At 42.8% G+C, this 17,991-nt stretch overlaps 1 protein-coding gene across 4 annotated transcripts in view; it reads right to left on the reverse strand.

Moving 5' to 3' along the window:
• The window catches only part of MAGI2 (membrane associated guanylate kinase, WW and PDZ domain containing 2), a 2,816,921-nt gene that overhangs the window by 851,485 nt on the left and 1,947,445 nt on the right, over positions 1-17,991 (reverse strand). For all 4 annotated transcript variants that reach the window (XM_086967329.1, XM_086967327.1, XM_086967326.1 and 1 more), the window contains one exon: positions 9,268-9,347. In XM_086967329.1, the coding sequence (XP_086823455.1) occupies positions 9,268-9,347 (80 nt within the window). The remainder of the gene's footprint in view (positions 1-9,267; positions 9,348-17,991) is intronic.

A 17,991-nucleotide genomic window follows, 5' to 3' on the forward strand; every position in this document is an offset into this window, starting at 1 on the left:
TATATTACAAGCTATGGGAGTGATGTTCATACCCATAGACCTCATGCCTTTTACTTCATTCCAAAAAACAGTTACATCTTTAAGTGAGGCGGCACAAGCAAGAGAATCCCACCGTCCCTTCAATATCTCATCCGAGCGTAATTTGATTACTTTCTTATAATACGCTCTCCGTGCCCTAACCAAGGTTATGTCCCTGGGTTTCTCAGCTAATGCTTCACAAAGTTCTCTGTTGGCCCGGGAGCAAGTGCTATCAAACCATCTAGGGTTCCTACTCAAATTCATAACAGGTTTTGTGATTTCATGTTTGATGCCAATGCATAGCCCGATAAATGAGTGAAAAATTTCTGTATCTGAATGGCTACTAGACAAGCACGTCTCCACCAATAGGGGGTAGGATTTTATTGTGCGTGCGAGTAGGGCTTTATTATCTATGCCCTTCCAAATCACTTTAAGTTTGTCGGTCAATGCCACCAGGTTCTTAGCCCGTATTTCCTTCCAGCTTATAAAATTATTAAAAAATATAATAATTGTTAAAATTGGGTTATGGTCACTATAACTAGTATCTAAAATCTCAGCCTTAACTAAACAATTTTCAAGAAAAGAAGATATTAAAACATAGTCTATGATAGATGAGCAGCCGCGACCTCTATAGGTAGGCAATGGGCCTGTGTCTGACTTATAGCCAACCTTGTCCATGACATTAATTAAGTCCCGGGTGAATAGGTAATTACACAATTCTTCCCCTCTTTTACAGGAGTTACCCTTACAGATGTAACAACAGAGTTATCAATTGTACTATCAAGTGGGCATTGAAATTCCCCCCTAAAAGGATTCCATCCAGTTTGCCATACCTCTGTTCATCTACCAGATAATCAATAAAATCAAACAAATTACTAAAATTCCTATTGGGTAACGATGTAAAATCATTATTATAAAAATTAAGTAAGCATACCCTAATTCCATGGGAATAGATCATAGCCTGAAAATTCCCATCATTTGTCTCTAAGGATTTTATACTACTCCCAGCTTCAATCTTTATCCATGTGGATAACCCCCCACTGGGTCGACCGGATTCAGGCCTGGGCACAATACTATTATAGCATACAAATCCCTCGAGGAACAGATCACTGGTACACCATGTCTCTTGAAACATTAAAATGTCGTACTTACTAACCCAATTGATCCACTCCGCTATATTCAGTTTGGATTTTAGACCCGCAATGTTCCAACTAAGTACCTTTAAGTTTTGGTCTAAAGATCCAAGTTCAGGCTGATAGCGATTTTACCTGGGAGATTTTTTGGATGATATCTAGAGACCTGGGTTCAATATCAAATGATTTATAATGAATTATATAATATTTATGATTTTCACTTTCCACACAGACTCTTCACATACTCTGATTATAGCCTTACCTTCTAAAATCTACTGTCACCCTTCGAGTTCAAGGTTACACTATCCAGGAGCATGCCTAGAGTTGGGTTATGTTCAGGCCTGGACTTTCCCTAACAGGCACCAGGCTTTTTCTTTTTCTTTTTATAGTTTTGACTGACATTTTCCTTGTTCTTTTATAAAACCTTTCATTCCGCCCAAAGATCTCAAACAAGCCACCCAATCATTGGTGCTGTCAAGATTGGACTATGGAAACGCAGTCCTCTCTGCACGGCTGCCAGATTGGTCACCGGAATAAAGGCATTTGATCACATCTCTCCTGCACTCAAAGAACTCAAGTGGCTACCGATAGAAATGTGGGCGACCATCAGAACAGCCTGCCTCACTCACAAAGCCCCACACACTGGCAAACCAGAATAGCTGGCTGCCAAACAAGCAGGTCAGAACAGGAGCCACAGTAGATCGAACACCCTACTACTCATACCACTGAAATCACGAATACATAAATACGCCGCCAGGTTCTTCGCCGGATCGATCCCTAGCGAACAGATCGGAGCAGCCAGAGTGCTGAAGTTGACACCTCACTCCTCTCTGATGCTGTGTCAACAAGACCCCGAAATGGAACTCTGCATCATTGACATTATTATTATTCGGAACATTGCGCTTTATTGTACTATATTTTGCTCTGTTTTGTTCTGCTCTGTAACTGAAGCGAAGTGCTCCGATACCCTCCTGTCAGGCTAGCGCTATATAAAACCTCTAAAATAAATAAATGGACTTCAAGCAAGCATCAGTACAAGTTGCATAACCACAAACAACATCATTACATGTCACAATATTCTGCAATAACTTGAATTATGAAAATCAGGCATTTGCATGACGGTAATAATCTGGAATACCCTAATAACAGGTGTGTATATGACAAAGAGCAGGTGTATATAACTTTTTTTGCGCCTAACGACTGATGCAAAGTATACACACCTCCCAAGTACAGTCGTGCCTGTGCATTGGGCACCAGGCGTATTTATGGTGAGGTGTCAGGGTGGAACCTAGATTTGTTACAGGGAGCCAGGCCAGACATGTTTCCTGTCAACAGTGCTTCAGGGCTTCATAAACAAATACTGCAAATCAAATTGTTTTAAAGGATGCTTGTCAGACCATTCATGCTTCAAAACTATTCACGTTTTAATCTGTTTGGTCCGATCTTCTTCAGGGCAGCCACGAGATGCACTGACATTTAGGGGTTCCGGGGGAAGGGAGATGAGGACTCAAATCATATGTTGGTGGAAGAGGTACTCCATCAAAACGGCAATGAAGTACCTTGGCCGCCAACATAATGGTCCGCCCACCTGATAGAAAAGCAGTTGGACATTTTGTGTAGCCACAGTGGAGACTTCTCCGTCTCTGCCATGGTTAGACCGGTATGTCTGCCCACCAAATTTAGATCAGAAGGAAAACCCAGAAATAAGGGGCAGTAAATACTGCCATTTGCTCACTTCAACATGGTATATAACCCCAGGGCGAGGGAGGGGGCAATGTTTTCTTTATTTTTAAAAACCAAATCCTGCTTTCGGGTTTTGTTTGTGACAATAAAAAAAAGTTTCATACGGCCCATAACGTTTGACAGAGCAGGCTGGGAAAGTTACAATGCATTGATTGGAGCCGCTTTGACTGCAGTTCCTGTCAATGCGCAAAATGTCTGCGAGCCCGATGGACCTTTACAAATTTGGAAGTCAGGTACTCCGCCAGGCCGAAGGAGTAAAACACTCCGTCGCCCTGGAATAGTACGGCTCAACCACCAACATACAAATCGGGCCCTAAGACTCTTAATTCAACATTCAAAACAGTGCATTTCTTTATAATGTAACCATTGAAAATGCATTTCAGTCTATTGTACTCAGTTATACTACTGCATTAAATGAGAGTGGATCTTTTTGTGAATACTGGAACTTTTGTAACACTTTTATTATTGCATGCTCTCCAATTTCACCTTTCTTCCATTTGAAAAATGTCACAAGACATCTTTCTTGACGTCACCGTAATCTTTTTTTATATACACACCTGTACTTTTTCCACATACATTTCCCTCGCTAATCTCGGGACCATCCATCTATTTTCAAAGTCATATTGAAAAAGAAGCAAGAAGAGTGCACATCTGATTTCATTGTCAACTAATAAAAAAATGGCATATACAGTTTTAGCGCAATGCTAACACACGTGAGAAATGTTAAGTCATACAATTAAGTGGATGCAAACCATTTGCATTGGCACAAAGGCTTTGCAAGTGTGCCATGGGGACTAATACAAGAGTAAAAATGGGCTCCCATTCCCTGTATTGTTTGTCAAAAACAACCACAATTGGCGTGCTGAGGGCCCCTCTTACCTCTGAGCCCTGGTGCCACTGCACCTACTACACTATTGATAGCTAAGCCCCTGCATGGGCAAAGGGAAAATGGAAAATAACTATTTTGATAAAGCCGATAATTGCATATTTCTAAAACATTGCTTGCAATACTAAAAAGTTTGCACACCAGCACAGTTTACCTCTCTCATTGCTATCTCTACATCAAGTGATGTTAGCGTTGTTGCTGCCAGTCTTGGGAGGGAGAAGAAGCTAACCATGGAACGGACACCGACTTTACACTTGGTTCGTTTTCAGACATTGACTGTCTTGAGATGGGTTGAGCACTGCTTTAGTAGGGATGTTCTTGTGCAGCTCTTTGATATTCCTGTTGAGTAGATGACTGGGGGCTGCAGGCTCTAATGCCCCCAGTCAGGCACCCCACACTAGTGTTGAGTTATATTACAGGTTTTTTATATAGCGCACGTACAGCAAATGGTTTCATGGCGCTGAGGTCCAGGAGAAGCTGCTGCAACTGGGATTTTAGCCATATGCTTGTCAGAACAACCAGATCTTTAACTGTTTCCTAAATGGAGCAAGGGACCAATGTCCAAAGGGAGAGAATTCCAGAATTGGGGAGCCAGGACCGCAAACCTTAGTCCCCCATATTTTTACCGTTTGGAGGACAGGATGACCAACAAATTCAGATGGGAAGACTTAAGGTCCCAGACAGGAAGACAGTGCTGAATCGTGGAGGATATAAATGCTGGACTATTGCAATGAAGAGCCTTAAAAATTATGCACCCCTGCTTAAATGTGCATCATTTGGCTACTGGAAGCCAGTGAAGTCTGACCATTAATGGCATAACGTGGTGCCGTTTAGGCTGATGAAAAATCAGTCTGGCTGCCTTGTTGTGCACTAATTGCAAATGTTTAAGTTGGTATGCCGGGATGCCCACATACAGCGAGTTGGCATACTCAATACGAGAGATGACTAAGGCCAACACAACTTGAGTCAGGGCTTCAGTGGTAAAGCATCTACTAATCTTCCTGATCATATGCAGCTGGAGGAAGCAGGAAGAGACCACTGTCCCAGTCTGGGCTTTCACCGACAAGTCATTGCTAATGGCCAGGGGCGTAACACAGGCCCCTGCAGCCCCCACGGTGTGGGGGGCCTCAAGCTCCAAGGGGCCCCCTCGGCACTGCTCTCTGGCCGGAGAGCTCCTGATTGAGCTCGGAGGGGGCCCCTCTACATGCCGTGCAGGGAGGCCCTATCACTTTTTATTATGCCAGTGCTAATGGCGATGCCCAGGCTTTTAGTTGAGCATGCCGGAAGTGGAGGGGTTCCTAGTTCGGATGGCTAGAAGTTGGAATTCCAAGGGTTAGCTGTCCCGCCAATAAGGATAAGCTCTGTTTTATCGGGATTCAACTTCAGATGGTTTCTATTCATCCACTCGCTTATAAATCGCATAGTGGATTGGAAGTTGAGAAGAGACAAAGCCGATTGATTGAAATCAAACATCAATTGGAGGTCATCGATATAGTTAAAGGGTCCGATCTTCCTTTCTCCAAGGGAGCGGATCAGGGGCAATAAGTACAGGTTAAATAAGAGCAGTGAGAGAGATGAGCCTTGCGGTGCTCCACAAACCAGATACGTTTTTGGGGAGGAAATGTGAGCAAGACGACCAGCCTGAGAGGGATTGCTAAGAAAAGATACGATCCACTCGAGTGCCAGGCCCCGGATTAGACCACTGCTGACACGATCAGCCCAAAGATTGTGATCGACCGTGTCAAATGCTGCTGAGAGATCAAGAAGGACCAAGGCCTGAGTAGTGCCCAAGTCAGCCCCTTTCCTAAGTTCGTCCACAACAATAAGGATTATGTCTCAGTAGAGTGAGCAGGTCAGTAGTCGGCTTGGTGGGGGTCGAGAAAGTGAGAGCTTTCAATAAAAGAACTGAGGCTACTAGCCGCATGAGCTTCTGTGACCTTAGCCAGGTAAGGGAGCAAAGAGATAGGGTGGTAATTTGTAAGAACTAGGGAGACTGCCCCAGGTTTCTTTTGAATTGGAACAACTTCTGCCTCTTTAAAAGCGTTTGGGACAATGCCCCAATTGAGGGAGTTATCGGGGACTGAAAGGGGGGGTCTGGACAGATAAAAAAGGCTTCCTGTAATATGTGCGGAGGGCAGCAATTGGTAGGGGAGCCGGAATTAACCTTGCCCAGAAGAGGAAAAAAGACTTCCTTGGAAATGAGGGGCAGCTGGTCTAGTAATAAAGGGTTCGTACAAATAGCTGGTGGATCGGCTGGATAGGTATTAGTAGGGATGCTAGCTTGGATATTGGTAATTTTATCAATAAAATAGGTTTTGAGGGAATCACATAGGGCTTGCATGGGAGCATGCTGTCATCCTATCCGCCTTGGATAGTTCATCTACAATAGTAAAACTGTCCTTGGATTTATTAGCAGAGTTTATAACTCTATTGGAAATAAAGACAGCCTTGGTTTGCAGGTTAGTATTTTTGTAGTCTTTTAACTGTGCCACAAATGTCTCTTTTTAGTCTGGAGAGTAATTACGTCTCCAGCTATGTTCAGCTTGACGCAGGGCAAGTTTCTTAAATTTTACCTCATCGGAGAACCAACGTTGTGCTTTCTTGAGGTCTGAGTGGTTCAGAATAACAATGTGAATAGAAAAGAATAGGACATGTCTAACTCTGATGGGACCTGTCAAGCTGCCAAGAGAGAGAACATGCATACTAAAGCTGCACATTTAAGGACAGTTTAGTAACACTACTATACATGAGAGCTTGCAGTCCATCTAAAGAATCCAGTCTCTATTTTTCCTACCTATTACAATCTTGTGATGACATCACTAGTCAGCTGTGATAAGAACATGATGTGTCAGAAAAAATCAAGAGTGCTTGAAGCATATACTGCTGTTCTGCCAAGTCTACATAATCCTGTTCTCTTAAATGTCAAAACTGCTGACTCCATTCCATTCAAAAAGCGTTATTCGATTTTTTACAATCATAAAAGCATATACAACCAGCAATACATCAGGAATACAGTTTAAAACAGATGGCTGGCAGGAATTCATATAAAACCCAATAAAAAAGATTTAAGATCAATAAAACCACAGGTTAAAAATTTAAAACATTGGATTTATCGACGTTATATATGTACACTATAAAAATAATTAAATCAAATCAAGGACAAAGAGCAATTTGGCGCGCCCTCAAGATCCAAGCCCAGCCTAGGACTCCCCGAGTGGCTCCTATTTGTTACTTAGCCTCTTCCATGGTGGATCCCCATACTCAGCCCCCAAGGAGCTGGAAACCTCAATAGAAGCACCTCCTTCTCACATTATGACCCACCAGTAACCGCTTCCCCTCTGGTACAAATAATGGCCAGTCAATGAAGAAAACCAGTTGCCTCTCTTCTAGATTTAATTTAAATGTTATATGAACCAATACATATACTGTGTGTGCCTATATATATCCCCCCCCACATCGAAACCAAAGCTTCACTAAAATACAACTTTCATTCCTAACCCCCTGACAAAGTTAGGAAGACCAAGCCTTGATTAGTGTAGCTCTCCTAAAAAAAGCAGATCTGTCTCGAATCAGAGAGTGTATTAATGCTTTCAAGCAACACTGGCCAGCTGCACATTGAGGGTCACCTATAACTGAGTGTTAACACTTAGAGCTGAGTGCGACTGGTTGATGCTCTGCAGCAGGACTCCGGCACTAAAGCTCTGCTTGGGCTGCATTACAGATCAGCACGCAGGAAATGTCAAACTGGAACATCAATACTATGAATTAAAACCAGTGCTCTGCTAAACACGTACAAATAGGGGTTCATTCCATATTAACTCACAGACAGTTTTGGCAGGCAGGCCCCTGCTGGCATCTGCCATTCTGCAAAGATTCCATTTCTATGGCAACACAAACTGAAGAGCTAATTATGAGTTTATTTAGTATCTAGAAAACTAAAAGAGAACACAGACAACAAAGCAGCACAGTTTACTAACAGTAAAAAGTCTCATTTTGGTAGCTTCCACTGCAGAATTCATTTATAGTATAGACAATTTTTAAAGAACCTCTTGAGACACAAACACTTTGTAGCACATTTTGAATTTACTACACACGGCCTGCCACCTTTCCCTTAGTAACTGCACGTCAGAGTGCTGTAGTCTAAACCGTTTTATGGCAATGTTATCCTGCATTGATTTACAAAGGTTGCAGTATCTTCACATTTCCATGGTAACCACTGAGCATGCAACATTTCCGATTTAGATTCACTGTATGCAAATGTACCTCGTGTATATCCTGAAGCATGGAACTGACCCCCTGGACGTAAAACACAGCACCTATTCGGGTGCAGTCCACAGCTTTCTTCCATGAATTACTTGGGATCAACAAAGCGTGCACTAGTTAGCACAAGCAGTTACACCATACATTTGGAAAAAATCACTATGTATTGTTAGTGCAGGGATCTAAAACCCTAGGCCAGCAACCCTGGCATCTGTTTTAATTGTGTGAATCAATGCTCAGCTTGCAGCCTAGCAGACTTAACACCAGCATCTTTCCCCCCAAGTTAACACTCTCTCACATACAGTCGCTATTGACCTGTAGAGAGAAACATTAATAAGAGGAACAGAAGGTCTACCAGAGTCTGTATCAAGTGATTCGTATTAATGGCGTCATATTTCAATACCACGCGACTATCTTTTGGAGAAAATTCAACCGAAATATAATTGTAACTTGCACTGTAATTCATCTTCGAGCAGCAGTAGAACATGTTTATTCGCAAATGCATTCATTTCAAATCATCGAGGAACTGAATTTGAATTTGGCAATAACGAAGTCTGCATCATACGTCAATCATAAAACCGAAACAATCTGGAACATTTTAAAGTCAACAATACCCCTTAGTTAGTTGTACAATGAAATCATACAAAAGCCTACACACTTCACAAATCAAGCACGATTACAAATCTAGTGATTACTGACGATTCACGTTCAAGCACAAGATGATCTGCTGAGCAGTCTTTCGATGGCATATTCCATCTCAAAAGAAAATCAGATACAACATTTGCCATAAATTGGCAGCTATCGGTAAACTTGCATCATCAGCCAAAGGACAACATCGCTGCCATTTCTGCCAGCAAACAACAGAAAAGCCTACCTTACAAAAGAGCCTTTAACAACAATCTTACTGAAGAGGCTGAGTTTTGCTTTCCTCTCGCATGCATGGCTGTTGCCTGCATGATCAGAACCCTTCACGAACTACTGTAAACCCAGTTGTGGGATGGGGGGAGCGAGGAGAACAGTTCAAGACAGAAACAGCACAGGAAAATAAAAAAAAAAACACTTGTTGCAAATCTCAGCTGTGAGGGCACACAAATCAACCAAATAGTCAGCATGCTAAGGAGGCTGCCGGGTCCTTCCGGACACACCACCCAAACACAACAAACCCCTCTTTCTCTCATCCAGCACCCGTAACCCCCAACAAACCCATCAAAAACGTAAAGATCTCACCATTTTCTTTGCACTCTTCCGGGGGCTTAGCCTTTTTCGCAAGTCGGGGATCCAGCCATGATGTCGTCTTTGTGTTGTGACTGAAAAGAAAAGAGACGTCTCTGAGCAGGAATCCACTGAAAGGATTCACAATTGTTCAGCGCAGAACAAAAAGTGGTTCATCCCGGCAAAATTGCAATCGATAGGTTTGATTTGCTTACAGGTTCTAATTAGGTCTGAAGGAGGTTGCGAATAATTGTGCAAGGCAGCTGTATATCTGCAGCCTCAGCTGCCTCTCCTCAAAGCAGCTCTTTTTCTCAGAACCAACTCCAGCGTTGCCAAGTTCGCCTCATTGAAAATGCACAAACTCATCCGGAGCGAAAGGGAATTTAGAACAGATACACTTGCTTGCATTTGGGTGGGTGTTGATTCCAGCCTCCCCCATACCTCAAAGTGCACGGAGACAGCATCCAACTCTTTTATTTCTAATATTGCCACTTATTGCTGAAGCGCGAGCTGAGTTATGGCAAAGCGCGACAGGCGCAGACGCGACAGGCGCAGACGCGTTCCCAGTGGCTGCGTGTTCCTGTGAAGTCTACGTTTGCAAAGAGGCTGATTCATGCACCAGTTTGATTCGTCAACCATGGTCTGTTTCATGTATAGTCTATTTTACCCCTGTTGCTAAACTGAGATGTGATTTCGAGCACGAGCGCTGAATAGAAAAAAGGCTTTCGACTGAGATTCTGAGAAGGGATCTTTCAGCTAGAAACAATGACCCAATCGCTGAATTTATGCAAATCACCTTCCGGCATGCTGCCCTTACACAATGTAAGTGCTCAGAAAAGCTTGCCGCAGTGGCATCGGAAATGAGCTTCTTCCACCCATGATACATAGCACTTTTCCCGCTCCCTCAACCAGTATCCTACCATAAATCCAAGTCTAGGCTGATATAAGCGACCAAAGAATGTTATGATGATGAATGAGTTTAGCAGCTCACCAAAAATAAATCATTTCATCACACAGAAGCAGTCTGATATTTCAACGTTAGTTTCTCAGTGGAGGATAGTGGGGCATATTACCAAGCAATAACGATAATTATCGCTATTGCTTGGTTAGCGCGAAAAATGTACCGCTGAGCTGCGGCGATTTTTACCGCAAATAAACCTTGGTATTACCAAGGTTTATCGCAAATGCGATAAAAATCGCCGCAATGCATGAATATTGCTGAAAATTCAGCGATATTCATGCATTACCGAGCTAATGCTCTTAGCCATGTTATCCACCTCCCATTGGATAACATGGCTAAGAACTGCTCTGGGCAGGTGTTAGCTTTTGGAGATATTCGCGCTTATCGTGAATATCTCCAAAAGTTGGTAATAGAAGATAGCGATGTTAGCAACTGTTTTCAGTCGCTAACATCTTGGCATGCCCACTTTGCATGTCATTAGTGATAAATATCACTGACATGCAAAGTGGGGCCCAAGATGGTCGCTATCTTCTACTATCTGTCGCTAACTGGTGTTAGCGACAGCTAGGTAATAGGGAGATAATTTTATCTCCGCTTTCTTGGCTTTTAAAGCCAAAAAAGCAGAGATAAACCCCCTTGATAATATGCCCCTATGTTTGTTGAGGTGATCACTTCATTTTGGAAAATAAGTATGCTTAGTTGAGCTCAGCTCACACGTTCTGTGAAACGTCTTACCCCTTTTTAAGTTCTCAATTTAAAGTGTAATCTGGTGCTCTCTTAATACTACCACTTTGCCCTAAGAAGCAATCCACTGGTTTTGTATCCATAAGTTAAAGAGACACTCATGATAAAATTATTGAATTATTTTTTTTGAGAATTTCTGGTACAAAAAACAAATATACAATTCATTGTTCCATAAAAATGAAACATTATCATTCAGATTTAGAAAATATATGGCTTATAAAAGGCCGGATCAGGTGGTAAAAACATATATAACATGATACTGTTTTTCACTAAAGGTTGACGGGATAAAATACCTGATTAATAAATTTTTAAAAGAATTTGGCACAAGCCATGCTTATAAAAATCACCTCAGTTCTTACAGTTAGTACATAAAACCGGCACAGTTAGCATTTTAAAGTCTTGATTCCCTCCACCTTTTAAGTGGTGCCCAGATATTCCTACCCATTTCCCGGGTTTTTTTGCCCTTATGATCATATAGACAGGATTCTATAATTTGCATTCCCAACAATCTGGCGAGCCACATTTGGAAAGATGGAGCTATAGTATCATTCCAACCAGCAGAGATAAGAATCCGTAGTACCGCCACCGATATAAAAACCAGAGCTTCTGCTTCTTTCACCAACTCCAGTTTACAATCAGTGCCTAATAACATCAGGGTAGGGGATAGATCGATTTTAAGATCTAGCAGCCCCTCCCAGAACTTCATGATTTCCCTGCAGATTGGAACTAAAGTGTCACAGTAATAAAACATGTGCAATAGATCCGCTGGGCCAGAATTACACTTGGGGCATCTATCATCTTCCCTTACACCCCAAGCAAACAGCCTTGCTGGGGTTTGATATAGATTAAGCAATGTTTTGTAATGCTGTGCCCTCAAGTTAGAAGAGCGGAATAGTTTCTTATTTAAAAGTAGAGCCTTATCAAGGTCGGCGTCTGGGTCACCTAATTTCATCGCCAGGAAGGACTCGGTTTTCTCCAAGTCATCCTGTGTTCCTAACAACAAATAGTTGTATACTGTTTTAATCATTTTGCCCCCTTTTAATAAGTAATCAATCATTGTATTACCAGATCTCAAAGAGGTCCGAGGTCTACAGGCCGCCAGAGTTCGAACAATCTGGCCATACATAAACCATTGATTAGAGGCAATACTATACTTCTGCTGAATAGTTTCAAACCTGAGGATAGAATCCCCTTCCATAATGTCTCCCAAAGTCTTAACTCCCTGCTCCTTCCAGATCAGACAATTCCTGTCAGTGCCAAATTGAGGAAAAAGGCTAGAGTTCCATAGATGGAGGTAGGCATTTATCTTTGGAATATTCAGGGTCTTTTGGGCCGCATTCCAGGCCCCCCAGGCCCCTTCCAAAACCTTATACCGTGATCTCTTATAATATCGGCGCTCAACTTCACACATCAATAGACCCAAAGCCTTCTTCCCCAATAACAGCTCAAATATGGAGGGAGGACACTGATTACCTCCATTTACGCTATCCGAGCTTACACCTGATTGAAAAAGTGTGGTCATTTGAGTCAGTAGGCATGTCCAGTGATAGAGCCTAAGATTCGGCATAGCCAGCCCGAGGGAGTGACATATATTTTATAGAACGCCTGACCTTGCCATACTGCCAAATAAACCTTATGAATATTGATTCCAGATTTTTAATCACTCTCTCCTCTAAAAGAAGAGGTGTAGCCCGGAACAAGTACAACACTTTGGGGAACATTGTCATTTTTAACACATTCACCCTACCTATCAGGGATAGATGTAGCACATCAATTCTTTTTAAATCAGCCTCTATTGTTTTCATAAGAGGCAAATAATTGTCTGAAATAATCCTGTCAACAGAGGCGTTCACTCTCACCCCAAGATATACCGCCGAATCCCCATATCTAGCATCTGCCTTAATGATGTTTTTGGTACAGATTATTTGCGTTTTTCCCTCATTCAGTAAGTATCCTGACCGGCTGCCAAACTCCTTTGCTAATTGGGCCAGAATTGGCATTGCCTGCTCGGGGTCAGAAGTTATTACCGCCAGATCGTCACATAAGCCGAACAGTTTATTTACATAGCCATTAAGCACTACTGGAATCCTCTGAATTAGAGGATCGATATATAATGAGAAAAGGATCGGCGAGCAGGGGCACCCTTGACGTGTCCCCCTTTTAATTAGGATCTTATCAGAGCTCTCCCCCATTACTTGGACTCGGGCTACAGGATCTTGATACATTTCGATAAGAGCCCTCATAACATTTGGGCCGAAGCCTCTGCCAGCCAGTATACCCCATAGATATTTCCAAACCACGCGGTCAAAGGCTTTTTCCGCATCGAGGAGGATCATGGCCATCCTCCCCCGCGGCAGCATGAGCGTCAAACAGCGCTATAGCTCGCCTAGTGTGGTCAGTCGTGTCTCGCCCCGGAACAAACCCATGCTGCCATGGAGAGACAATACCGCCAATGACCCCCCCCAATCTCTTGACCCAAACCTTTGAATACAGCTTTGTATCCGCGTTAATGAATGATATTGGGAGGTATGACCCAGGGTTTTCCTTTGGTTTCCCTTTTTTATGAAACACAATTAAATTTGTTTCTTTCCAAGAGTCTGGTGTTATACCTGAATACAATATCCCGTTGAAAAGGTCCAACAACAGTGGGGCGATCTCAATTTTAATACTCTTCTATACCTCCAAAGGAATACCATCGGGGCCTGCGGCTTTGCCAGCGGCCAGCTCCTGTAATGCCGCCCTAATCTCACTCATTGTCAGATCCTTATCCAGCTCTTCTCTCCCCTGTTCATCCAGCACTGGCCCTCCACCCCAAAACTCCTCATTAATAGTACTAGAATCCGTCTCCTCATTATACAATGATTAATAAAAGTTTTTAAACACCCTTAGTATATCCTTTGGTTCGGTATATCCCTTGCCCCCTCCTGTATATTTTAATGTTCAACATTCTGTCCGATCTACGTTACTACCTTCGATCCTTTGAAACACTTGTATCTGAAGCTCGACTGTATCTTTACCCAGACCGAGCAGAAAACAAAACAAAACTTCATAGCACCAGAATATCTAATTTTTCGATTTTTCTCCCTTACCCCCCCCCCACTCCCCCATCCCTCATTACCTCCCCTCTAGCCCCCTCCTTCCCCCTCTGCACCCTACCCCCCCTAAACCCTGCACCCTCCCTTGTGAAGCGCTCAGACCTAGGTCTGTGTGTGTGATGATTTGCAGTGAAAACAGTGAGGACTGACTTAAAAAAGAACAAAAATAAATGTGTCAACCATGATACCTCTTGTTATATTAACTACTATCAATGAGCCGTACTTAACTACCCTTACCAAACTGTACTATAGGACATGCAAAGTAAATCATTGCCTACCTAAAGAGTCCAGATACTCTTGCGCCTTTATTTCTGATGAAAAGTACTGTGTCTGCCCTCATTGACTATTTTCAACTGCGCTGGATTTATAAGATAGGCTTGCGTTTTTTTCTCCTGAAAGGGCTTGATTAACTGTCTTAGTCTCCAGCGCCTCTCAACCGTCTTATGGCAAAAGTCTGGGCGAACAAAAAATGAAATCCCTTCACTAGACCTCTTAGGATCTGGCCTCGCTTTTTCCGCTATAGCAGGGGTCTCCAAACCGGTCCTGGAGGGCCAGATCCATGCCAGATTTTTAAAATTACTACATGTATCTCAATGGGGATATCCCAAAAATCTGGCATGGATCTGGCCCTCCAGGACCGGTTTGGAGACCCCTGCGCTATAGCCTGCCTCAGGATGAAATTGCCCAGGAAGATTAAAATTGCCCTTGGTTTATCCCCTTCCCTTGCATTGCGGCGTACTTTGAAGGGAGTCCGATGTGCCCTCTGTATTTCTCTGGACCAATTCCAACTAGAAAATACAGGAATGCAGACTCGAAGAGCTTGATGACATAGGCTCTAACATCCCCCCTTCTACTCCCTCAGGTATTCCCAGCACCCTGAGGTTATTTCGTCTGAGCCTGTTCTCCATATCCTCTAGTTTCCATTGAATATCAATTACCTGGGCACCTTGGGACTCAACTTTACTGGTAGCTGCGGCCACTTCTGTTTCCGTAGTGACTACTCTCTCCTTGAGGTTAGAGACTCTATCTCCCCCATTGACACAGGCCTTAGAAAGTATTCTGACCACGCTCTGCATCTTCCTCATTGCCGCTTGGGATTTGCGGCTGTCCTGGCGGGCTTCCTCCCTGTGTGCTAGAATTGCCTGATGGATCACCTCCAGGATTGGGGGTTGGGTTGCTTCCAACGTAGGGCTGCCCTGGAGTGGCATTGAGGAGGAATGATCCCAGCTTAGGTCTTGTTTTGGCTGCTCATGTGATTTTAAAATTGCAGCAGATTTTATTGCAGTCGCTGTAAGTTCTTGTTCAAGGTCGCTCTTAGACTCTAAATTACTGTCCCCCAAGTAAGAGCTTCGCTCATCTTCCTCTTCTGACCATTCCGCCCCTTCCGAGACGGAGAAGAAACACTGTCTGGGGTCCTTCTCTTTCTCTGAGTCCTGAGTACTCTTACCGCTACCAGTATCTGGGGGGCCTGAATTTCCAAATTCTTCCCTTATGGTCAGGTCGCCGTTATTTATTATAGAAGCTTTGGGGGTCCATTGATCCTGTTGGCCCTTTGTAGCAGCCAGGTTACTCTGCTCCTGGGGAGAGCTGTCTCCACTCCCTGCATTACACATATCTGATTGCTCTGTCTTATCATCGCCAGCGTTTTTTTCAGCAGTTGCCGGCCCCAATTGGATAGCCATCGGCTGATCTACTGGCTGGGAATTTGCCTAGGCAATACCTATTGTAGGGTGAGACTCTGGAATACAACCAACATCCTTCCCTGGAGTGGGGGTTTGCATTACGCCTTCACCAGCATGGGTAATTAGCCCCTGCTTTGAACCTGCATCCTCTTCAGCGTTAACCTCCTCCCCCACTTCCATAGCCGCCACAGTCTTTGTGCCTTTCTCCTTACCGCTTCTTGAAAATAGCTCTGCAATTGAGGCCGAGGCGTGGTGAGTCCTGACCAATATCTGTTTGCTTTTTTTTTGCCGGTTCAACAGGGGGCATCTGCGTACCCCACAGTGTCTCTTCTCCATTGGGTATCCCCTCCTCAATTTCCACCTTCTTTCGAGCTGCCGCTGCAGCCTTTGGATCAATTTTTGGTGCCATAATGCCTTTCTGCCTCTGCAAACTCCATAAACTCTGCAGGCACCTTTCAGCGAGTCTTTCTTCCAGGCGGCTCAGTCTGCTCCGCTTACTCGCGCCCGCTCGAATCCCTCGGCAGGAAGAGAGGAACGCTCCAACGAATGCTGCAGACTGTGAAACCGAGCTCGGCGTCCCCAGCCAAAACACCCGACAGGTACAGGCAATTAACATTGAATCCTTCGGTTATTCAAAATCTGATTTTAGGGCTGTTGGTGTACGGCTAAAAAACGAGGTTTTTAGTATTAATCCATGTCCTTACTGCAGCACTGCAAAGGCCAACACTACGCGGCCGCCATCTTGCCTCCCGATGTCTATTGAATATTTTCTTTTAATGTTTCATAAAACACACCTTGTTTTCCTGGCTGCAAGTTTCAGAAAGATTTTAGACTTTCTCAAGGCTGTGTCTCATAGAGTTTCATTACACATTTATTTTGCAGTGAAAATTGAACATCAGTTATTCACAATTATGCTAAAAAACTTTGTACCCTTCTTGCACCTTATCCAAAACAATTGATTGCGAGTCCTGTGCTAATATGTATGCTGTGAAATCTCAGAGTTCCTGTTCAACTTTCTTTATGCTAAGGGTAGTTGAATTAACAGTCAATGATAATTGCACCAAAGGGCAGATATGAATAGTAAACAACCCCTAGTAAATATTTCGATTCCAGCTCCCATTTGAGCTGAGTAGGGGAAGACAGTGAGCCGATTATCTTTAGAGATTTCATTTAATTTTTCAAAAACTTGGATCAAGTGATGAATTTTGCAGCGCATTTTTATGGTAAACCCATGATTTAACAGTCCTTCATCTAATAAACCATCTGACAGAAGTCCCTTCTTTCTTCTTCCTATTGTCTACTAGCTCTTGGGGTACCTAATCTACACTGGTCTTGCCTCAAATTATTTTCTCTTCTTCCTTCATTGAGTTTAAATAATATCTCGCCATTGAAACACTTCTTTTCTGGGTACCTAACATTTTTACCTTTGCCTGCTATCCTAGGTTACCCTCTCTTCTTGTTTGGACCTATTTTCTGCTTTGATATGATTGATCCCTTTAATCTTTGAACAACCGAATCTCCAAATGAGATTTCTGAGTCTTTACTCTTCAATACGTTTCTTGTTGCTGCTACTCAGAGACTTGCTAGCCAAGCGTCTAATTCTGTTCCATCACATTATGCTGTTCAGCTAGGCACTTCAGGTCTCTTACTGTAATTGTCTCATTGTTTTGCCCATCCTGTCATATTTATTTTGACAATTCTTAACCTTTTCTTTCTTAACTCCAATCTTGACAGTATCCTATAATAGAGTGACAATGTTATCTTGCATTTACCTTTACCAATTCTTTCCTTAGAACGTGCAATATCTGATTTAGATGCTGAATCATAAAAGCATGCAGAAAGTTAGAACAACTGATTAATCTGAGTGACAAATGACAATATCATGGAAGTGCATATTTTGAATGTTAAATGCAATGGCGTGCTTACATAAATGTTGAAAACACGAAGTAAAAATAGAGAGAGTGCCATAATGACATGCAAATTTTAACTATGTGCACTAGAAAATAAATTCTAACCTAAGAAGAGTAACATGTGCATTGATATAAATGAAATATGTGGAAGATGCATATTGCTGAGAGATGGCTTGCTTTGAGAAAAGATTCTTTTCTGAAATAATACATGATGATTTCGAAGAATGAATTAAAACTGTAACCAACTAAAGAAATTTAAATGAAAACCATGAAATGATCCTGATGTACTTTGAAAATGTTAGTAGCACCTAATACTGACATATTAATAGAGACTTACATGTAGGCGT

This window comes from Lissotriton vulgaris, chromosome 1_1 (assembly GCF_964263255.1).
Source record: "Lissotriton vulgaris chromosome 1_1, aLisVul1.2, whole genome shotgun sequence".
Lineage (NCBI taxonomy): Eukaryota > Metazoa > Chordata > Amphibia > Caudata > Salamandridae > Lissotriton > Lissotriton vulgaris.